The sequence below is a fragment of the Salmo salar genome, chromosome 29, assembly GCF_965601325.2.
Source record: "Salmo salar chromosome 29, fSalSal1, whole genome shotgun sequence".
NCBI classification, from domain to species: Eukaryota; Metazoa; Chordata; class Actinopteri; order Salmoniformes; family Salmonidae; genus Salmo; species Salmo salar.
Window position 1 is genome coordinate 23711299 of NC_138319.1, and position 21442 is coordinate 23732740.

The 21442-nt window shown below is 42.6% G+C and overlaps 1 protein-coding gene across 1 annotated transcript in view; it reads right to left on the bottom strand.

The window, feature by feature from the left end:
* The window catches only part of scn5lab (sodium channel, voltage gated, type V-like, alpha b), a 190623-nt gene that overhangs the window by 151094 nt on the left and 18087 nt on the right, over nt 1-21442 (bottom strand). Inside the window, exon 2 of the mRNA XM_082970748.1 lies at nt 2845-3153. Within this exon, the coding sequence (XP_082826874.1) occupies nt 2845-3111 (267 nt within the window). The 5' untranslated portion in view covers nt 3112-3153. The remainder of the gene's footprint in view (nt 1-2844; nt 3154-21442) is intronic.

The window sequence follows — 21442 nt, forward strand, 5'->3', positions numbered from 1 at the left end:
GAGAACTATCTATCCCGAGAACAACTATCTATCCCCAGAACAACTATTTATCCCCAGGAGAACTATATATCCCCAGGAGAACTAGCTACCCCCCAGAATAACTGTCTATCCCCATAATAACTATCTATCCCCAGGAGAACTAGCTACACCCCAGAATTACTATATATCCCTGGGAGATTTATATATCCCCAGAATAACTATCTATCCCCAGAATAACTATCTATCCCCAGGAGAACTATATATCCCCAGGAGAACTATATATCCCCAGGGGAACTATATATCCCCAGGGGAACTATATATCCCCAGGGGAACTAGCTACCCCCAGAATAACTAGCTACCCCCAGAATAACTAGCTACCCCCAGAATAACTAGCTACCCCCAGGAGAACTATCTATCCCCAGAATAACTATCTATCCCCAGGAGAACTATCTATCCCCAGGAGAACTATCTATCCCCAGGAGAACTAGCTACACCCCAGAATTACTATATATCCCTAGGAGAATTATATATCCCCAGAATAACTATCTATCCCCAGAATAACTATATATCCCCAGGGGAACTATATATCCCCAGGGGAACTATATATCCCCAGGGGAACTAGCTACCCCCAGGAGAACTATCTATCCCCAGAATAACTATCTATCCCCAGGAGAACTATATATCCCCAGGAGAACTATATATCCCCAGGAGAACTAGCTACCCCCCAGAATTACTATATATCCCCAGAATTACTATATATCCCCAGAATAACTATCTATCCCCATAATAACTATATATCCCTAGGAGAACTATCTATCCCCAGGAGAACTATATATCCCCAGGAGAACTATATATCCCCAGGAGAACTATATATCCCCCGGAGAACTATATATCCCCAGGAGAACTATATATCCCCCGGAGAACTATATATCCCCAGGAGAACTAGCTACCCCCCAGAATAACTGTCTATCCCCAGGAGAACTATATATCCCCAGAATAATTAGCTACCCCCAGAATAACTGTCTATCCCCAGGAGAACTAGCTACACCCCAGAATAACTATCTATCCCCAGAATAACTATCTATCCCCAGGAGAACTATATATCCCCAGGAGAACTAGCTACACCCCAGAATTACTATATATCCCCAGAATAACTATCTATCCCCAGGAGAACTATCTATCCCCAGGAGAACTAGCTACACCCCAGAATGACTATATATCCCTAGGAGAATTATATATCCCCAGAATTACTATCTATCCCCAGAATAACTATCTATCCCCAGGAGAACTAGCTACACCCCAGAATGACTATATATCCCTAGGAGAATTATATATCCCCAGAATTACTATCTATCCCCAGAATAACTATCTATCCCCAGGAGAACTAGCTACCCCCCAGAATTACTATCTATCCCCAGAATAACTATCTATCCCCAGAATTACTATCTATCCCCAGAATAACTATCTATCCCCAGAATAACTATCTATCCCTAGGAGAACTATCTATCCTCAGGAGAACTAGCTACCCCCCAGAATTACTATCTATCCCCAGAATAACTATATATCCCTAGGAGAACTATCTACCCCCAGGAGAACTAGCTCTTCAGACCTCAGCCTCCCTCTGTATCCTCCAGCAAACCAACCAAAGCTCCACACTGATGAATTTTGAAAGGCCAATTTTAAAACTGAGCACCTTAAAACCAGTACTCTAGCCTCTGTCCTTTTCACATACTGTACCGGTACAATTTCCACTCCCTGGGCAACTGATTAAATCAAATCTAATGTTATTTCCTCAATTGCTACACACTCAAATCACTTAAATCCAACTGATGCCACACCAACTACAGCCATAGCTGTCAGTTCAATTTGATTTATCCACCAGCTTAAAAGCTTAATATTCACATCCTGGAATACACGTTTTTCTCATCTACAGTCCTACAGTACCCCCAGGGTTGCACATTCTTGTTCCAGCCCATGCACTAACACACCTAATTCAACTCATCAAGCAGCTTGACAATAAGTTGAGTAGTTCAGTATGGATGTGCTGGTGCTGGGCTGGAACAAAAATGTGCCACTCTGGGAGGTATACTGTAATGCATACTGTATAGAATGACTTGATGAGGCAACCTCCAGTCTACACAGTGGGGGGGGACACGAACCCATTTCAAAACTCTTATTAAGGAAGAAGGACTGTGTGAGAAACAGATAATGGTGGCAACAGTAAACCATCATCGGTCTGTCTGTCTGTCTGTCTGTCTGTCTGTCTGTCTGTCTGTCTGTCTGTCTGTCTGTCTGTCTGTCTGTCTGTCTGTCTGATCCTTCTATTTGTAAATCAGTCATACCTTTTGCATTCTTAGAACACACACACGTGCAGACGAGTGCATGTGCACGTACACACACACATCCTGAATCAGCAGCCCAAACAGGGCCAGTCACAGGGCCCAAAAATGGGTATGGGGAATCCTTTCAACCTGACTCAAAGGGCACAGCCAGTTTCCATTAGGACGGATGACACACACACACACCATCTCAGAGGCTTTATATAAGGAGGGTCACTGTGAGTACATCAGAGATGTGTTTCAGAAGGGGAAATTGGTTCAGATGAATAAACGAACACAGGAAGATGTTCCAGTAATTGGAATGGTACTAAAGAGGAAATCCTTCAAGGAGGTCCAACAGACAAAGGAAGCGATGTCAGTGATGATATAAGAAGTGACATGCTCTTAGAAACACATTTAACACAGGCATTCGAACACAAGTATTAGGACCCTTGAGAGAAACACCCACCACCTCACGCTCACACACAAACACACACCCCCACAGCCCCTCTCATTCTCCCACCAACCATCACCCCCCAGTGCTCACTCTCTGGTTCTTGAAGTAGAACGGGTCAAAGTCATCCAGTGGGACGCCCACCAGGCCGGCGGGGATGTCGCCGAAGATGCGTGGCAGCTGTTTGCCGGCCTCCAGGTCGGCCCGGGGCCGGGGCAGCTCCACGTCTCCCAGGTCCTCTTGGTAGTGCTTGGTACGCCGGGCCTCCTCCTCAGCGATCCGCTGCTCCACGGCAGCCAGGGACTCCCGGGTGAACCGGTGCAAGCTGTCAGGACCCGGTGGTAGCAGCAGGGTGGCCATCTTCTCATCCTGAGTCACCTGTCCTAGGGTTGACTTCACCAGCTGCCAGGGGGGGGAGAGGGGAAGGAAAGAGAGAGATAGATAGAGAGAGGGAGAGTAGCGAGTGGGGAGGAGGTGATAGGGAGAGGGAGTAGGGAGGGGGAGATAGAAAGAGACAGGGAGAGGTAATCAACAGGGCAGTCACACAAGGGTATCACTCCTAAATGCAGACCTGAGTTAACATAGACCCCTTTCCTACAGTCAACTAACCAAATCACCCTCTAGTGGCCTCATGGGTGGAATGTTATTCATCTTTTTCATAACTTCATAATAAATAAGCATTAAAAAAATAAACATTAAAAATCTGGTGTTTCTATGTAAAACGCTTTTATTAGATGTCAGTCTTTTGTGATGTACAGTCCATTCAGAAACTATTCAGACCCCTTGAATTTTTTGATTTTGTTACATTACAGCCGTATTTTAAAATGTATTAAATCGTTTTTTCTCCTCATCAATCTACACACAATACCCCATAATGACAAAGCAAAAACTGGTTTCTAGACATTTCTGCAACTTCATTAAAAAAATATACAATTTACGTAAGCATTCAGACCCTTTACTCAGTACTTTGTTGAAGCACCTTTGGCAGCGATTACAGCCTCGAGTCTTATTGGGTGTGATTCTACAAGCTTGGCACACCTGTATTTGGGGAGTTTCTCCCATTCTTCTTTGTGGTTCCAAACTTCTTCCATTTAAGAATGATGGAGGCCTCTGTGTTCTTGGGGACATTCAAAGCTGCAGAAATGTTTTGGTACCCTTCCCCAGATCTGTGCCTCGACACAATCCTGTGTCGGAGCTCTACGGACAATTCCTTCAACCTCATGGCCTAGTTTTTGTTTATATAGACTGGTGTGTGCCTGTCCAATCATGTCCAATAAATTGAATTTATCACAGGTGGACTCCAATTAATTTGTAGAAACATCTCAAGGATGATCAATGGAAGCAGGATGCACCTGAGCTCAATTTCAAATCTCATAGCAAAGGGTCTTAATACTTATGTAAATAAGGTATCTTGGTAAGGTTTTTTCTTTGTAATACGTTTGTAAAAATGTCAAAAAATTCAGTTTCTGCTTTGTCATTATGGAGTATTTTGTGTAGATTGATGAGGAAAATGTTTTATTAAATCCATTTTAGAATAAGGCTGTAACGTAACAAAATGTGGAAAAAGTCAAGGGGTCTGAATACTTTTCGAATGCACTGTGTACAAAATGTAATATTGGGATGCAAACTCAAAACGTAATACATTTTCAACTCTATATCTGACATGGTACAAGTGTCTTATTTTCTTTAAGCGCATAACCATGTGTGTGAGGTGTATACTTTTGTTTCAAAGTAGACTTGATTTGTGACCCTGATTTAGCCCACTGCAGCGAAAGGTCCTATTTGGTTGCTATTGTAATGTACAGATAGACCAAGCTTGGGGGGGTTATCATAACGAAACGGTTGTCATTGTCATTGATATTGCCTCCCCTTCACTCACATCATCACTTCAGCCGAGGACAGTTATTCTGTCGCCAAAATAGATTGTGGCACTATTGTGTTATGCGTGGTGTGGGTGTGTAATGGTGTGTGTGTTTGTGTGCGTGTGCGTGAATGCTTGTACGCGTGTTTGTGTGGGTGCACAAACTTCCGTGCACAAACAGACTACGCCATCTGTTTTGTATTCTAATTGAATGATTGGACAGGCCTCATTTTTCATCCATTCATGCGTTTCTTCACCTTATTCCTTGTGAGAGTCCACATCAAAAGAGCACCTGACGTCCCATTACCTCAGCTTACAACCTCACTCCATCAGAGTCTGGAGACTTACACAATCTTTCAACCAGGTAGCAACCTGCTCACAAGAGAATAAAATATCGAAATAATCACTGTAGCCACTTTAGATCTGCCTAAGGCCTTACCTATCCGATTCCATATTAATGCAGGCTCAGAAGATGACAACCTCATTGAAAATATAGACTATTTGGTAACACATCCCATGAATAACCTTTTCATATAATGCAAACACATTCATAACGTCTTATATTAATGCACGACTGCTCATAAAGTGTTACTGAATGTTTTTAATCAGAAATCACTTTCTGAGTCAATAACCCCATGAACAAAAGTATAAAATGCAGTACTTCCATGAGTGTCAACTGTACATTAAGATATTATACATGTTATACAATATATCAGGCCTGACCTGCATTAAAGCCTATGACATAAATATCCACTCGTGTTTTGCAGCTTTATAAACAGGTTAAATCAATCTGTGAGTGATTCCATGGCCTTTGTGTGGCCCCCTGCGCCTGTATAAGTATAAGGCATGTGAAGTCTCGCCTTATACTTCCATACCATTTCAGCTATTAACTGCCCCGGACCCTGATGCAACGGACATTGTGAAGGGCTGAACAAAACGCCAGTACGCTTGGGTTGCTTTTCTCTCTCGCAGCATAATCTCAAGCAACTTTGCGTCTGCCTTTGCTTTGACAGAATTCTGCCTCTCTCATGTGTCCATGTTTTCATAACCAGTACTGACTATTCCCATGGTTCTTTTTGATACCCATTTTTAGAACCTATATAATTATCTTAGTAACCACCAGTACACGATTCATGTGTATTTGGGAAAATATTAGAGATAAAGATAATTTAAAGAGTTAATAATGTATTGTTGTGCATCGTAAATGAAATTGTTAAGCGTGTGCATGTGCAATGTAAATCAATGGACGCCTCAGCTTCTAATGCTTTGTAGTTATGGAGCCCAGAGACGCTATCTGAAGAGACAAGACACCTAATGGAGCGAAGAGAATAGGCTCCCCAAACTTGGATATCCTGATAACACATCAACATTGATGCAGAATGACTGTTCTGTTCTGTACTGTACATTCAACACAAGCAACAAATGCACGGCTTATTTACTTTCTCCTGTCATTTCTCAGGTCTACATTTAGAAAAAATGGTTCCAAAAGGGTTCTTTGGCTGTCCCCCTTTCTACAGAGGGTTCTACATGGAGACCAAAAGGGTTCTACCTGGAACCAAAAAGGGTTCTTAAAAGGGTTCTCCTATGGGGACAGCCGAAGAACCCTTTGAGGTTTAGATAGCACTTTTTTTTTTATAGTGCAGTAAAAAAAAGATATAGTACTGTGTTTAGGCATTTGCGTAACAGGCCTGCTATGTGTGATTGTGTGCATGCAGTCATCACTGACTCTAACATCACAACATGAAGCCAAGCAGAAGGGAGAACCAGGGTCAGTAGTCACCAAACGGAAGAAAATGATTTGAAACGGGGAGGGTCTACTTGGACTCATTCAATAAGAAACACTCATTTTCAATTTCTGTTGCAAAACATTTAAAAAACTTGCCCAAATACTGTGTGTCCAATTACCTTAATGTATTATTTACATTGACTGTCACTAGTGCCTGGTGGTCAGGGCTGCCTTTGTTCCCAACACAAATCAGAGACCTGGTAACCCTGGTAACCCAATCACAGGTCACCCCCCCCCCCACACACACACACACACACACACACACACACACACACACACACACACACACACACACACACACACACACACACACACACACACACACACACACACAACCTCTGCGTTCATTATTTGGGAAGGTACCGCCAGGGTCCCCTAGGTCAGTCCAGACGATTGAATCCCGTAAGTATACCACAACACTTTGTTTACGGCATTATAAAAACAGCGTTATTTCTGCTCTGTTAATATAAAGTCTAGCACCCTGTGGTCTAGAACCCTGTAGTCTAGACACCTGTAGTCTAGCACCCTGTAGTCAAGAACCCTGTAGTCTAGCACCCTGTAGTCCAGCACCCTGTAGTCTAGACACCTGTAGTCCAGCACCATGTGGTCTAGAACCCTGTAGTCTAGCACCCTGTGGTCTAGAACCCTGTAGTCTAGACACCTGTAGTCTAGCACCCTGGGGTCTAGAACCCTGTAGTCTAGCACCCTGTAGTCAAGAACCCTCTAGTCTAGTGACATATATTCTAACACTGTAGTCTAGTGTCATGTAGTCTAGCGACCTGTAGTCTAGTGACCTGTAGTCTAGTTTCCTGTAGTCTAGCACCCTATAGTTTAGCACCCTGTAGTCTAGTGACCTGTAGTCTAACACCCTGTAGTCTAACACCCTGTAGTTTAACACCCAGTAGTCTGGTGACCTGTAGTCTAACACCCTGTAGTTTAACACCCAGTAGTCTGGTGACCTGTAGTCTAACACCCTGTAGTCTACCACCCTGTAGTCTAACACCCTGTAGATATACACCCTGTAGTTTAACACCATGTAGTCTAGTGACCTGTAGTCTAACACCCTGTAGTCTAACACCCTGTAGTCTAACACCCTGTAGTCTAACACCCTGTAGTCTAACACCCTGTAGTCTAACACCCAGTAGTCTGGTGACCTGTAGTCTAACACCCTGTAGTCTAACACCCTGTAGTCTAGTGACCTGTAGTCTAACACCCTGTAGTCTAACACCATGTAGTTTAACACCCAGTAGCCTAGTGACCTGTAGTCTAACACCCTGTAGTTTAACACCCTGCAGTCTACTGACCTGTAGTCTAGCACCCTGTAGTTTAACACCCAGTAGCCTAGTGACCTGTAGTCTAACACCCTGTAGTCTAACTCCCTGTATTCTAGCACCCTGTAATTTAACACCCAGTAGTCTAGTGACCTGTAGTCTAACACCCTGTTGTCTAACACCCTGTAATTTAACACCCTGTAGTCTAGTGACCTGTAGTCTAACACCCTGTAGTCTAACTCCCTGTATTCTAGCACCCTGTAGTCTAGTTTCCTGTAGTCTAGCACCCTGTAGTATTGCACCCTGTAGTCTAGTACCCTGTAGTCTAGCACCCTGTAGTCTAGCACCCTGTAGTCTAGCACCCTGTAGTCTAGCACCCTGTAGTCTAGCACCCTGTAGTCTAGCACCCTGTAGTCTAGCACCCTTTAGTCTAGCACCCTGTAGTCTAGCACCCTGAAGTATTGCACCCTGTAGTCTAGCACCCCGTAGTCTAGCACCCCGTAGTCTAGCACCCTGTAGTCTAGCACCCTGTAGTATTGCACCCTGTAGTCTAGCACCCTGTAGTCTAGCACCCTGTAGTCTAGCACCCTGTAGTCTAGTACCCTGTAGTCTAGTACCCTGTAGTCTAGCACCCTGTAGTCTAGCACCCTGTACTCTAGCACCCTGTAGTCTAGCACCCTGTAGTCTAGTACCCTGTAGTCTAGCACCCTGTAGTCTAGCACCCTGTAGTCTAGCACCCTGTAGTCTAGCACCCTGTAGTCTAGTACCCTGTAGTATTGCACCCTGTAGTCTAGCATTTTGTAGTATTGCACCCTGTAGTCTAGCATTTTGTAGTATTGCACTCTGTAGTCTAGCACCCTGTAGTCTAGCACCCTGTAGTCTAGCACCCTGTAGTCTAGTACCCTGTAGTATTGCACCCTGTAGTCTAGCATTTTGTAGTATTGCACTCTGTAGTCTAGCACCCTGTAGTCTAGCACCCTGTAGTCTAGCACCCTGTAGTCTAGCACCCTGTAGTCTAGTACCCTGTAGTCTAGTACCCTGTAGTATTGCACCCTGTAGTATTGCACTCTGTAGTCTAGCACCCTGTAGTATTGCACCCTGTAGTCTAGCACCCTGTAGTCTAGCACCCTGTAGTCTAGCACCCTGTAGTCTAGCACCCTGTAGTCTAGCAACCTGTAGTCTAGCACCCTGTAGTCTAGTACCCTGTAGTCTAGCACCCTGTAGTATTGCACCCTGTAGTCTAGCACCCTGTAGTCTAGCACCCTATAGTCTAGCACCCTGTAGTCTAGTACCCTGTAGTCTTGCACCCTGTAGTCTAGCACCCTGTAGTCTAGCACCCTGTAGTCTAGCACCCTGTAGTCTAGTACCCTGTAGTCTAGTACCCTGTAGTATTGCACCCTGTAGTCTAGCACAATGTAGTCTAGCACCCTGTAGTCTAGTACCCTGTAGTATTGCACCCTGTAGTCTAGCACCCTGTAGTCTAGCACCCTGTAGTCTAGCACCCTGTAGTCTAGCACCCTGTAGTCTAGCAACCTGTAGTCTAGCACCCTGTAGTCTAGTACCCTGTAGTCTAGCACCCTGTAGTATTGCACCCTGTAGTCTAGCACCCTATAGTCTAGCACCCTGTAGTCTAGTACCCTGTAGTCTAGTACCCTGTAGTCTTGCACCCTGTAGTCTAGCACCCTGTAGTCTAGCACCCTGTAGTCTAGCACCCTGTAGTCTAGTACCCTGTAGTCTAGTACCCTGTAGTATTGCACCCTGTAGTCTAGCACAATGTAGTCTAGCACCCTGTAGTCTAGTACCCTGTAGTATTGCACCCTGTAGTCTAGCACCCTGTAGTCTAGCACCCTGTAGTCTAGCACCCTGTAGTCTAGTACCCTGTAGTCTAGCACCCTGTAGTCTAGTACCCTGTAGTATTGCACCCTGTAGTCTAGTACCCTGTAGTATTGCACCCTGTAGTCTAGCACAATGTAGTCTAGCACCCTGTAGTATTGCACCCTGTAGTCTAGCACCCTGTAGTCTAGCACCCTGTAGTCTAGCACCCTGTAGTATTGCACCCTGTAGTATTGCACCCTGTAGTCTAGCATTTTGTAGTATTGCACTCTGTAGTCTTGCACCCCGTAGGACCAGCACTCAGCATATCGGGAGTTAATGAAATGTAAAGGACAGCTCGTCAGGCTTGACCAAGAGCCCGTTTAGGCAAATGCAATTCCTTCCAAAAATAGGGTTGATCCACTAAAGTGCACTATGTAGGTCACTAGGGGTATTGAACAAGTTAAATGGGCCTCGGATTCATTTCAAAGGCTGGCTGCCTGCGCCACTCGGGTACTTTCAGCTGCAGCACTTGAGCGCAGGCGTCTAAAGTGAATCCTGAACAAAAGGGAGAGGGGGAGATAGGGTTTACCTGAGGGTAGGAACATGTAGCTTGTGGGCCTGATGTGGGCCCTGATGTTGATGGTTTAGAACAGCTTGCCTACTGCACACACACACACACACACGTGTGTTCTCTCTGTTTCTTTCTCTCTCACACAAACACATTCACACACATACCCAGCCACCCACCCACCCAGCCACACACATACATACACACGTGTTCTCTCTGTTTCTCTCACACAAACACATTCTCACACACACGTGTGTGTTTCTCTCCCTCTCTCTCTCTCTCTCTCTCTCTCTCTCTCTCTCTCTCTCTCTCTCTCTCTCTCTCTCTCTCTCTCTCTCTCTCTCTCTCTCTCTCTCTCTCTCTCTCTCTCTCTCTCTCTCTCTCTCTCTCTCTCTCTCTCTCTCTCTCTCTCTCTCTCTCTCTCTCTCCTCTCTCTCTCTCTCTCTCTCTCTCTCTCTCTCTCTCTCTCTCTCTCTCTCTCTCTCTCTCTCTCTCTCTCTCTCTCTCTCTCTCTCAATTAGGAATCATGTTATCTATATTTCTATCTGAAATGTTATGAACATTTCACTTCATTGAACACACTAGCTATTGTTCCATAACCCAGGGAATCCCTATTACAGTTTTTAACAGTTACTTTGGCACTAATTTCAGAACCTTGTGGTCATTTTTCAAAATTCTAGACACAAAACTCAAAACGGTCATCACTTGTAACACAGGCTGTCCAATGTTCAAAACATTGCATTGTGCATTCATATCTTTAAATAAACCTTGCACTTGCAGAATCATTGGTTCAAATAACTCATTTATCATGAAATACCATAGGAACATTCATTTAGATCACCCACACACAAGATACCGATAGTTTCACTGTGTATTTGTTCGTACAATCATTAAATATTGTAGTACAAAATATGTGATACATGTTTCATTATGCTACCACATGTAAATACATCACTGTAAAAGGACTAGTAGAGAGAATACTACAGACACAGTGGAATCATTGAATAAAATATGAATTTACTGATGAAATACAATAAAATCACAACATAGGTTTCTTTGAATCACAGCAAAAATAATTACCTACAAAAAAAGAAAAAAACTACAGTAAAACATAAACTGCAGTGTTCCTCACCTGGCTTGCTGTAAAAAACAAAACAAAGGTTTGATTACTGTACTTCTATATTTCCATCAGCCCTGTCTTGTGGATTTGGCCATAGGTTCGCATCCACATTACAATGGATGTTTTCATTAGCCAAACATCTTGGGAAGAATCTTCGGGCGAATCCAGGCCTGACACTGGTCTGCCGTGATGTCATTGCATGCATCATCCATGGCCTGGAGAAGGGTGGCTTGTTCGTGAGGGCGCCTATCATATACCTTTCACCTCCATGTGGAGAAAAATTCCTCAATCGGGTTTTAGGAAAGGAGAATATGGGGTAAGTACAGGGTGGTAAATCTTGGATGGGCCTGAAACCATGCTTGCACCATTTGAGCATGGTGGAACCTGACATTATCCCACACAATGACATAGGTCATGCAATCAGCTCTACAGACCTGATTTAGCTCATCAAGGAAGGTTACATTCGAACAGCGAATCATGTGTCTGCTTGCAACTCAATATATAGAGTATATAGAGTAGAGAGCTTTAGATGTTGTTCGACCAAACATTAGAACGGGTAAGATGCGTAATCTAAGCAACTTTGACCGTGGTATGATTGTTGATGCCACACATGGAGATTCCAGCATCTCAGAAACAGCTGCCTTCCTGGGATTTTTATGCACTACAGTCTCTAGAGTTTACAGAGAATGGTGCGATAAACAAAACACATTCAGTGAGCGGCAGTTCTGTGGGCAAAAACACCTTGTTAATGAGAGAGGTCAGAGGAGAATGTCCAGACTCATTCAAGCTAACAGAAAGGCCACAAATGCTCAATGCTAATAACAGCCATTTAAAACAGTGGTGAGCAGAAGGGCATCTCTTAACCTACAACACCGTGAATAATTCAGGCTGTTGTGGAGGCAAAAGGGGGTCCTACCCAGTACTAGATAGGTGTACCTAGTAAAGTGGCCGGTGAGTGTACAGTAATGTCAAATCTGGATACATGATCTGGAAAAGTGGTACATGGGACCATAGAAACAGTGTCTGATAAAGAATGATGATGAAATGTTACATCCATAGATAATGTAGTCCAATTGGTTCATGATCCACAGTAATTGGTGTCAATGGATCTCGTTATCCTGAAACTTTCATGATCTAAACATGTATTATTCTTTGTCAGTTTCCATAAAACTATGCATTAAGAGTAATGCAACAGTTACTTATCATTTTGAGCAGTTGTATCAATTGATAGATCATTGAAATGAAGTGAATAGACAGTCATCTCAGATGTAATGGGTGAATTGCATTTTGAAATGGTAATACTTTGATGTTAAGTTGTGTCATTTCGAACAGGTGATTTTAGTTCAATGAACAAATGATCTTAGCTTTATGTGTACTGTATCCAAGCAATTAGAAAAAGTGTTAGAGTTTTGAAAAATGACATCAAGGTTCCGAAATTAGTGCCAAAGTGATTGTAAAAAACTGTAAATCAGAAATTAACCTCAGACATAAATTCATTATTTATATAATCATTATTTTAACAGGCTGTCCCATCGAGGTCAAAATACCGCTTTTGCAAGGGAGACCTGGCCCCTAACTTCAGCGCTCGGGTCAAGCCCACCACCCCACTACCCCACAAACCCTCTGCCCTCACCCCAAACCCGCCTAGCCTGAGACTGGGGATTGACCTGGCATCCCTTTGGGAAATCAGCAATAAAGAGCAACACATGGAGGAGCAGTGTACCAGCGGTGCCAGAGGCTGTCAGCCTAGGGCCCAGTCAGGGCCTCTATCCAGCATATCCAGCTGAAGCATAGAGTCACTTTACACGCTGTCAGCATTATTCATCTAGGTTTCCTATTAGACCATTACAACTGGGATGTAAGAAGAGTCATCAGCCTGAGGGGACTGAATGGGCCTGTAGCATGACTCGTCTTTAGACCTTTGGTCATTCACGTCTCACCATCGTATGGTAGCCTGGATGGGGATGTGTTCGATATAAACCGGGAAAAAAATGAGGTTTGTAGATAAGAACCATTATTTGTAACGTTATTGTGCAATTGCCGATTTATTCTAGGATTCAAACAGAGTAAACCATTCCAGATATCTCTTGAGATGGATGGGCAATGGACAGAGGCTTGGGTGCATGTGCGTGCACACATCACATTCTCGCACTCACATACCACGGTCAACAGAGATTGACAGAGGAGTTATTCTTCATCATAAGTGTATGGTGCACCTCTAACCTTGATGCTCAGTTTTCAAAGAAACCACTGATTAGGAAAAACACTGAGCCTTTCGTTGCTGTAAATCAGCCCACAAAATACAGGCTTTGTTAAATTGATTCCATAGTCACCGTGATGAGGGGAAAAAAGGGATTATGGTTAATCAATGTTGCCGACGTCTTAATCGACGGCTTCTTCATCATCAGTTAGTTATTATTGAGACCTTATGTCCCTATAGGATTACAGCTTGTCTTTAATCTAACTCCGTTCTTTCAAGACACACACACACACAAACCGCATACACACAGGTACACACAAATGCATGCACAGTGCATACACACCCTGACCCTCCCCCAAAGCCGTTACATGCTTAATTAACAAGGGGATGGAGGAAAAAACACTGTCATCGATGACTGGTGACCCCCTCGTGACAGATTATTAATTTGGGCAAGACAACTGCACCCGAACTGAACCCTCTGTCTAATCAACTCCCTCGCTTTGACCACAGGGGAAGAGAAGAAAAGAGGGGAGGAGAGGAAAAGATGAGAATTGAGAATAAATTAAGAAATAAAGAGGCTTGAAGGGCAACCTGGCCTCAGAGCCATACGAAACATACTTTACGTATTTCTGAGCACCTCCAAGATGTATAATACCTACCAATGGTAGGTAGTTACTTTAGACAGAAACGAAAGAAGGGAGGTTGGTCGCGGAGGATGGGTGGGTGTAATTCGTGACCATCTAGCAATCCAAAGGTTGAGTGTTCGTGTCGCGGACAAATATAGCAATTTAGCTAACATTTCCCCTAACCCTTATTCTAAACTTAACCCAATTCACCTAACCTGCTACATAAATTCACCTAACCATTGTCGTTAGTTCCCGTAACCGCCAACATAAATTCTCCCTGTAATTCTCCTTGGTTGTTATGACGCAACAAGCAACCTGGTCTCAGAGAAAAGTATAATACTATACGCCCTCCAAGACATATGATAAATTACTTCATCCAATTCGTATGCTATTGTACGACTGGGTAAGACGTAAAGTACTATACACTAAGTATACCAAACATTAGCAACACCTTCCTATTTTTGAGATGCCCCCCCCCCCCCCACCCCTTTTGACCTCAGAACAGCCTCAATTCGTCAGGGCACGGACTCTACAAGGTGTCGAAAGCGTTCCTCAGGGATGCTGGCCCATGTTGACTCCAATGCTTCCCACAGTTCTGTCAAGTTGGCTGGATGTCCTTTGGGTAGTGGACCATTCTTGATACACACAAGAAACTGTTAAGTGTGAAAAACCCAGCAGCATTGCAGTTCTTGACCCAAACCGGTGCAACTGGCACCTACTACCATTTGAAATATTTTGTCTGTCCCATTCACCATCTGAATGGCATACATGTTTCAATTGTCTAAAGGCTTAAAAATCATTCTTTAACCTGTCTCCTCTCCTTCATCTACACTAACTGAAGTGGATTTAACAAGTGACATCAATAAGGGATCATAACTTTCACCTGGATTCACCTGGTCAGTCTATTTCATGGAAAGAGTTCTTAATGTTTGGTATACTTAGTCACCGTCCTCTAATTCATATGATTTTGTGCGACTGCTATTCCTTTCATGATATAACTAACGTAATGGATTTACATACAGATTAAAATGAAATACCCTGAGACCACGTTGTGAATGGGGGGGTTCACATAGGGGTACTTGATTTGGGAAGTCAGACTCTCTCAAATTTGGCCTCCGACACAGCTTGTGTGTGCGTTTATAATCACTGTTTGATTATTCAAATGTTTCCTTGGTGTTCTTGCCAACATGTTGCTTCATTGTTGATTGTTGATTTGTTTGACAGGGTTCTTTCTTTTTTCAGCTTGCTTGGTCCCATGAGGCTTTGGGAGGCTGAGTTGTTGTGTAATGATGTGGGAAGATTTTGCCCCACCTCTTCTCTCACTCACTCACTCACTCTCTCTCACTCTCTCTCACTCACTCTCACTCACTCACTCACTCTCACTCACTCACTCTCACTCACTCTCACTCACTCTCACTCACTCTCACTCTCACTCACTCTCACTCACTCTCACTCACTCACACTCACTCTCACTCACACTCACTCACACTCACTCACACTCACTCACACTCACTCTCACTCACTCAAGATGTCCCATGGTTTTGGATCAAGATGTCCATGGTTTTTGCTCAAGATGTCCATGGTGTTGGTTCAAGATGCCCACGGTGTTGGCTAAAGATGTCCATGGTGTTGGCTCAAGATGTCCATGGTGTTGGCTCAAGATGTCCATGGTGTTGGCTCAAGATCTCAATGTGTACACTACAAGCGGAGATTAGCGAGAAAGGGGGACCCAACCCAATACAGGCCCTTCACCAAGGGGATAACTGTGACAAAGTAGGTAGCCACATCTGGCAACTAAATGAACTGGCAACCTAATACTTAAGCTGTGTATTTGCAGAGTGTATTTCCAAAACGCAATATCCAAAATGCTATACCCATATATATTCATGATTGCTTATGAGTACCTTCATGTATGTGTAAAATATTGATGTTATAAGATTTTTAATTCATAGATTTTAGATGTGTATGAAAGTGTTTTTTTTGGTTGCAAAATGGTATATATCCATTGTTTATCTGGACTGGAATGTTTGTATCCTGTATATTTGACTGTGATATGTGGTTGTCTTGCCTAGCTATTTTAAGATTAATGCAATTGTTTTAAATTGCTCTGGATAAAATCATCTGCTAAATTAAATACTGATGTCACAAATGTATCATTTGTACATTTCTTTGTAAAAATTGTAGTTATTTGTCACATTTAACTGTGTAAAACCTAGCAGCACTACTAATTTCTCTGAGAGTGAGGTGGATATATAGCATTTAGCAAAAAAACATAATTATTTGTCTCTGAAATTAAACCATCAAGTGATAGATTTTAATGAAATACATGTTGGCCATTGAACAACCCCATGTCATGATTAGATAGTGTAAAAACAGCAATCTTTTTCATAACCCTCTAGAGTCGATATCCGTGCCCGCATACAAATTGAATTAGCATAATAAAATAATCCCCATCAAAGTCCATCTGTTTAAGATAGAGATATCTGCTTTTGCATGGGCTGCGTCTCAATCCACCACATCCGCCAATGTCGGCCTTCCACATCTGCGGTGGAAGGTGGCAGAGCTAAAGCGGTGTTTCAGACCAGGAGACATCCTGAAAATTGGTCTTCTCTCGAAAACGTCTGTAGCGTCCAAACCGTTTGGGCTACAAAATAGGTGTTGATAGCAACTGTCTGAGTCACGCTGTGCTAAAGTAATGTAAGCAGGTTGGTAGGGCTAACATCAGCAGGCTAGTTGGCTAGCAACTGTGCAAGCTGAGAAAGTATTTGCTTATAAGTTGGCTGAAATTTTTACTTAAACCAGTAGTCATGAGCGCAAACGGTTTGATTTAATTTTAAGTTATACATTTGAAGTTATTTCTGTTGGAGTTAACATTATAGGGAATAGGCTGGCTTGCCAGGTCCTCCATATTACATCACACCCCGCAAATGTTTTTTCCGGCATGACTTCGGCATTCTTCTGAATTCTGATCAATTTTATGTAATAACTTGAAAAATAGGAAAGTGAGGTGTAATTTTGCATTGGGACTTTTGATGTGTTTTCTACTGCAAATCCAGATGTTACATGTGGTGATGTTTATGCTACCTACACTTTAAATATGGGTAAAATATTATAAAAAAATCCTGATCTTTCTTATATTTCTCAGATATAGGACAGACACTTAAAAACAAACTTCCTTTTTTTAATATCTGTTTTGCCATGTATGGATCTTTTATTCAATGCGTTTTTATGGCATGCGATCAAGCTTTAACTTCCTGACTGATGTCTTGAGATGTTGCTTCAATATATCCACATAATTTTCCTTTCTCATGATGTCATCTATTTTGTTAAGTGCACCAGTCCCTCCTGCAGCAAAGCACCCCCACAACATGATGCTGCCACCCCCGTGCTTCACGATTGGGATGGTGTTCTTCGGCTTGCAAGCCTCCCCCTTTTTCCTCCAAACATAACGATGGTCATTATGGCCAAACAGTTCTATATTTGTTTCATCAGACCAAAGGACATTTCTCCAAAAAGTACGATCTTTGTCCCCATGTGCAGTTGCAAACAGTAGTCTGGCTGTTTTATGGCGGTTTTGGAGCAGTGGCTTCTTCCTTGCTGAGCGGCCTTTCAGGTTATGTCGATATAGGACTCATTTTACTGTGGATATAGATCATTTTGTACCTGTTTCCTCCAGCATCTTCACAAGGTCCTTTGCTGTTGTTCTGGGATTGATTTGCACTTTTCGCACTAAAGTACGTTCATCTCTAGGAGACAGAACGCGTCTCCTTCCTGAGCGGTATGGCAGCTGTGTGATCCCATGGTGTTTATACTTGTGTACTATTGTTTGTAAAGATGATTGTGGTACCTTCAGGCATTCAGAAATTGCTTCCAAGGATGAACCAGACTTGTGGAGGTCTACACATTTTTTTCTGAGGTCTTGGCTGATTTCTTTTGATTTTCCCATGATGTCAAGCAAAGAGGCACTGAGTTTGAAGGTAGGCCTTGAAATACATCCACAGGTACACCTCCAATTGACTCAAATGTTGTCAGTTAGCCTATCAGAAGCTTCTAAAGCCATGACATAATTTTCTGGAATTTTCCAAGCTGTTTAAGGCACAGTCAACTTAGTGTATGTAAACTTCTGACCCACTGGAATTGTGATACAGTGGATAAGTGAAAAATCTGTCTGTAAGCAATTGTTGGAAAAATGACTTGTGTCATGCACAAATTAGATGTCCTAACCAACTTTCCAAAACTATAGTTTGTTAACAAGACATTTGTGGAGTGGTTGAAAAACGAGTTTTAATGACTTCAACCTAAGTGTATGTTAACTTCCAACTTCAACTGTATATATTCAAACTTTTTTTTTATACCTACAGGGGTCCTAAAATTCTAAATCAAATAGAAAAATGATCCATGGTAGGACCATCATAAAACAATTCCATATTTTAGTTTAGTACAACTTTTGAATAATCCGAAAATATGTGTTTTTAATACAATAGGTAGGCTAATGCATACAAAGCAGAAAGAGGACCATTTCCAAATAATCTGTGGGACAACAAAAGTATTTTCATCCCAAAGTTGTCTGTCTGACCGCCCGCTCCCGCCCACAGCATGAAAAATGCAGACCGCGTCCCAATGATCTCTGTCGGACCCGCAGGTCCTGCAGGCATCCCGCGGGAATGCAGCCATCTAGTGCAGTCAGTACACAACACTATGCTCATCAGATCATCAGGTTTTAGCAGGATCTTATGCTGATCAGGTTTTAGCAGGATCTTATGCTGATCAGGTTTTAGCAGGATCAGATGGTGACAGGGGTTCCAGCAGGGTCAGACAGCCAGGGATGATCAATCTATGAAGCTCAGGTGAATTCTGCCGTATATTAACAATATCAGGGAATTATACAAAAAGTTCCATCTTGAATTGATGGCTAGACCTACAGTAGCTACAGGACAGCAGTTTAATCTTAAAGTTACAATCTGGGATCATGGATTTATGGTAATTTCACTTATTGAACCAATGATTCTATTATTGGATAATGCAATGTACACCAAGGTAATTATGCCTCATTTTAGGAGGATCAGATGGTGACAGGGGTGTCAGCAAGGTCAGACAGCCAGGGATGATCAGTCTATAAAGCTCAGGTGAATTCTGCCGTATATTAACAATATCAGGGAATTATACAAAGTTCCATCTTGAATTGATGGCTAGACCTACAGTAGCTACAGTACTGCAGTTTAATCTTAAAGTTACAATCTGGGATCATGGACTAACGGTCATTTCAATTATTGAATAAATGTATAAATGTACACCATTCTTTGTCATGCCTCATTTTAGGAGGATCAGATGGTGACAGGGGTGTCAGCAGGGTCAGACAGCCAGGGAAGACCAGTCTTTGAGGAGGTGAGGTGAATTTTAGCACATTTTATTCTCTCTGTCTAGCAAACACTGGACAAGCCAGATGCTATTTTACGACAGACAGTCTGACAAACCTCCAAAGTTGATTTCCAAACTGCATCAAGGGTTGATAGAGGCTTTTCCCGATGACACAAAACATGTAAAACAGAAATGTGAGAAAGACCTGGTACAAGCTATTGATGATGATGAATGGATACAGATAGGTTTGAATGCCCAGTCATGTTCATATCATCTCAGACATAAATTACCACCGTTGAAGACCATCCATAAAACATACTATATGCCAGTGAAACTGAATTACATGCACTTAGAAATGTAATTCCTCTGCTGGAGGTGTAAAACACAAAAGAGGACATATTATGAAGGCTGGCTGAATTCTGTCAAAGATTATGTTCTTTTATCTCAGCATGTCTATAGATTCTCCCTTCTCACAGTTTTTGATTGCTTGGAAATGTTGATACTGGAGACTGTTATATGACGAAACTGTGTAACCAAGCATTTATAGCGGCTAAGAAATACATTGCCATTAATTGGAAGGTTGGGTCCTCCCACAATGTCAAGTTATGTATCACTAGATTTGATTAAGGGTATACTGAGCAAGTTTCGTAAGTTCTGGAGGCCTCATATGGAATACAGTATGACTTAAGGAGTCTGTATTGAAAACATGCCCAAGTCAGGGGAGATACCTCTTTAGGCAATCCCTAGCTGCTGGGCTGCTCAGTCCTGGCCCTGGGGGTCTGCTGTCCTGTGGGTTGTCTCTCTCGCCTTGACCTAACACACCCGACACCAATAATGAATGCTTCACTAAGATTCTAAAGCTGAGTGGGGTGTGTTGGTTTGGGGCGCTGCAGTGAGGTGGACCCATAGGGACAGGATGGGGCGGCCCAGCACTTTCGTGTGCAAGTAAAAAGAGCTCTAAAGTACTATTAGTCCTATGAGATTAATTATATGGAGGATTTGCTGTTTCTGTGTGTTAATGTATATTTGAGGTATATGTGTTTTTTTTTGTTTCATTTTTTGTTTCTAAACCTTTCCCAAAAAAAGTGTAAGGTGTGAACTGGGAAGGAAATTGTGTTGGGAGAGAGTTGAGTTATTGACTAGACTGGTGGGCTTCGGGCGTGCAGGCGGCTTGGGCAGGCTGGTCGGACTGGCTGAAATTTGATATAGAGGATGTCTTAATTAAATCAATCAAAAGTCTTTGTATTTTTTGAAGAGTTGATAATTTCTTAGACTATTGGTTCTTTATTATTGAATTACCTTTGATCTTGTTCGGTGTTATTAATCGCTGAAACATATTTAATAATGATCTCTTATCTAACTTGATCACTGTGGGCATTTTGGCTTCCTTTTTGTTCTAAATAGAGATGGCATATTGAATTGTGTAAAAATGCAGGAAATTAGCTTTAGATGCCTAAAATAATTCTGGGGGAGAACACCCAGAACACCCGCCAGGTTATGTCCGCCCCACTTCTAAAACCAAAGGAGCTTTTCCCTGGTAGAAAAGCTTAGACTTTTTAACAATAAAAGCTAGACCATTCAATGACATAAATCAATCAATTAACTATGGGGGGGGGGGGAGCAATACTGGACCGCCAAGCTAGGATTTGAGTTCCCTTATGTACAATAGAATGTCACAACAAGACTGATGGAAGCAGTGAGTATTGGTGTATAACCCACCACCTAAAAAATGACTCCTGGGAAGGAAAGCCTCTGTTTCACGCCTCACAGACCTCCCTCATTTACTGTTTCACTCACAGGAGTAGGTCAACCAAACGTATAGGCTGACAGGCAGGTTGTGCACTGTGAATGGTGTCACTTGATACACAAACAAAGACTGTACAGTATACTTTGTCACCTATTTACTATATTTATGTATGCCTCGCTTGCCTTCATGTCTTATGTGATGTCTATGTCTGTTTTGTCTGTCAAGTATGCCTGTGTTGTGGTGCAAATCGAATTTCCCTATTTAGTATACATTTTGTATTATATTCTGTACATCTATCTGATGACGGAACCCTCTAATATATTCATTGATTTATAAAAT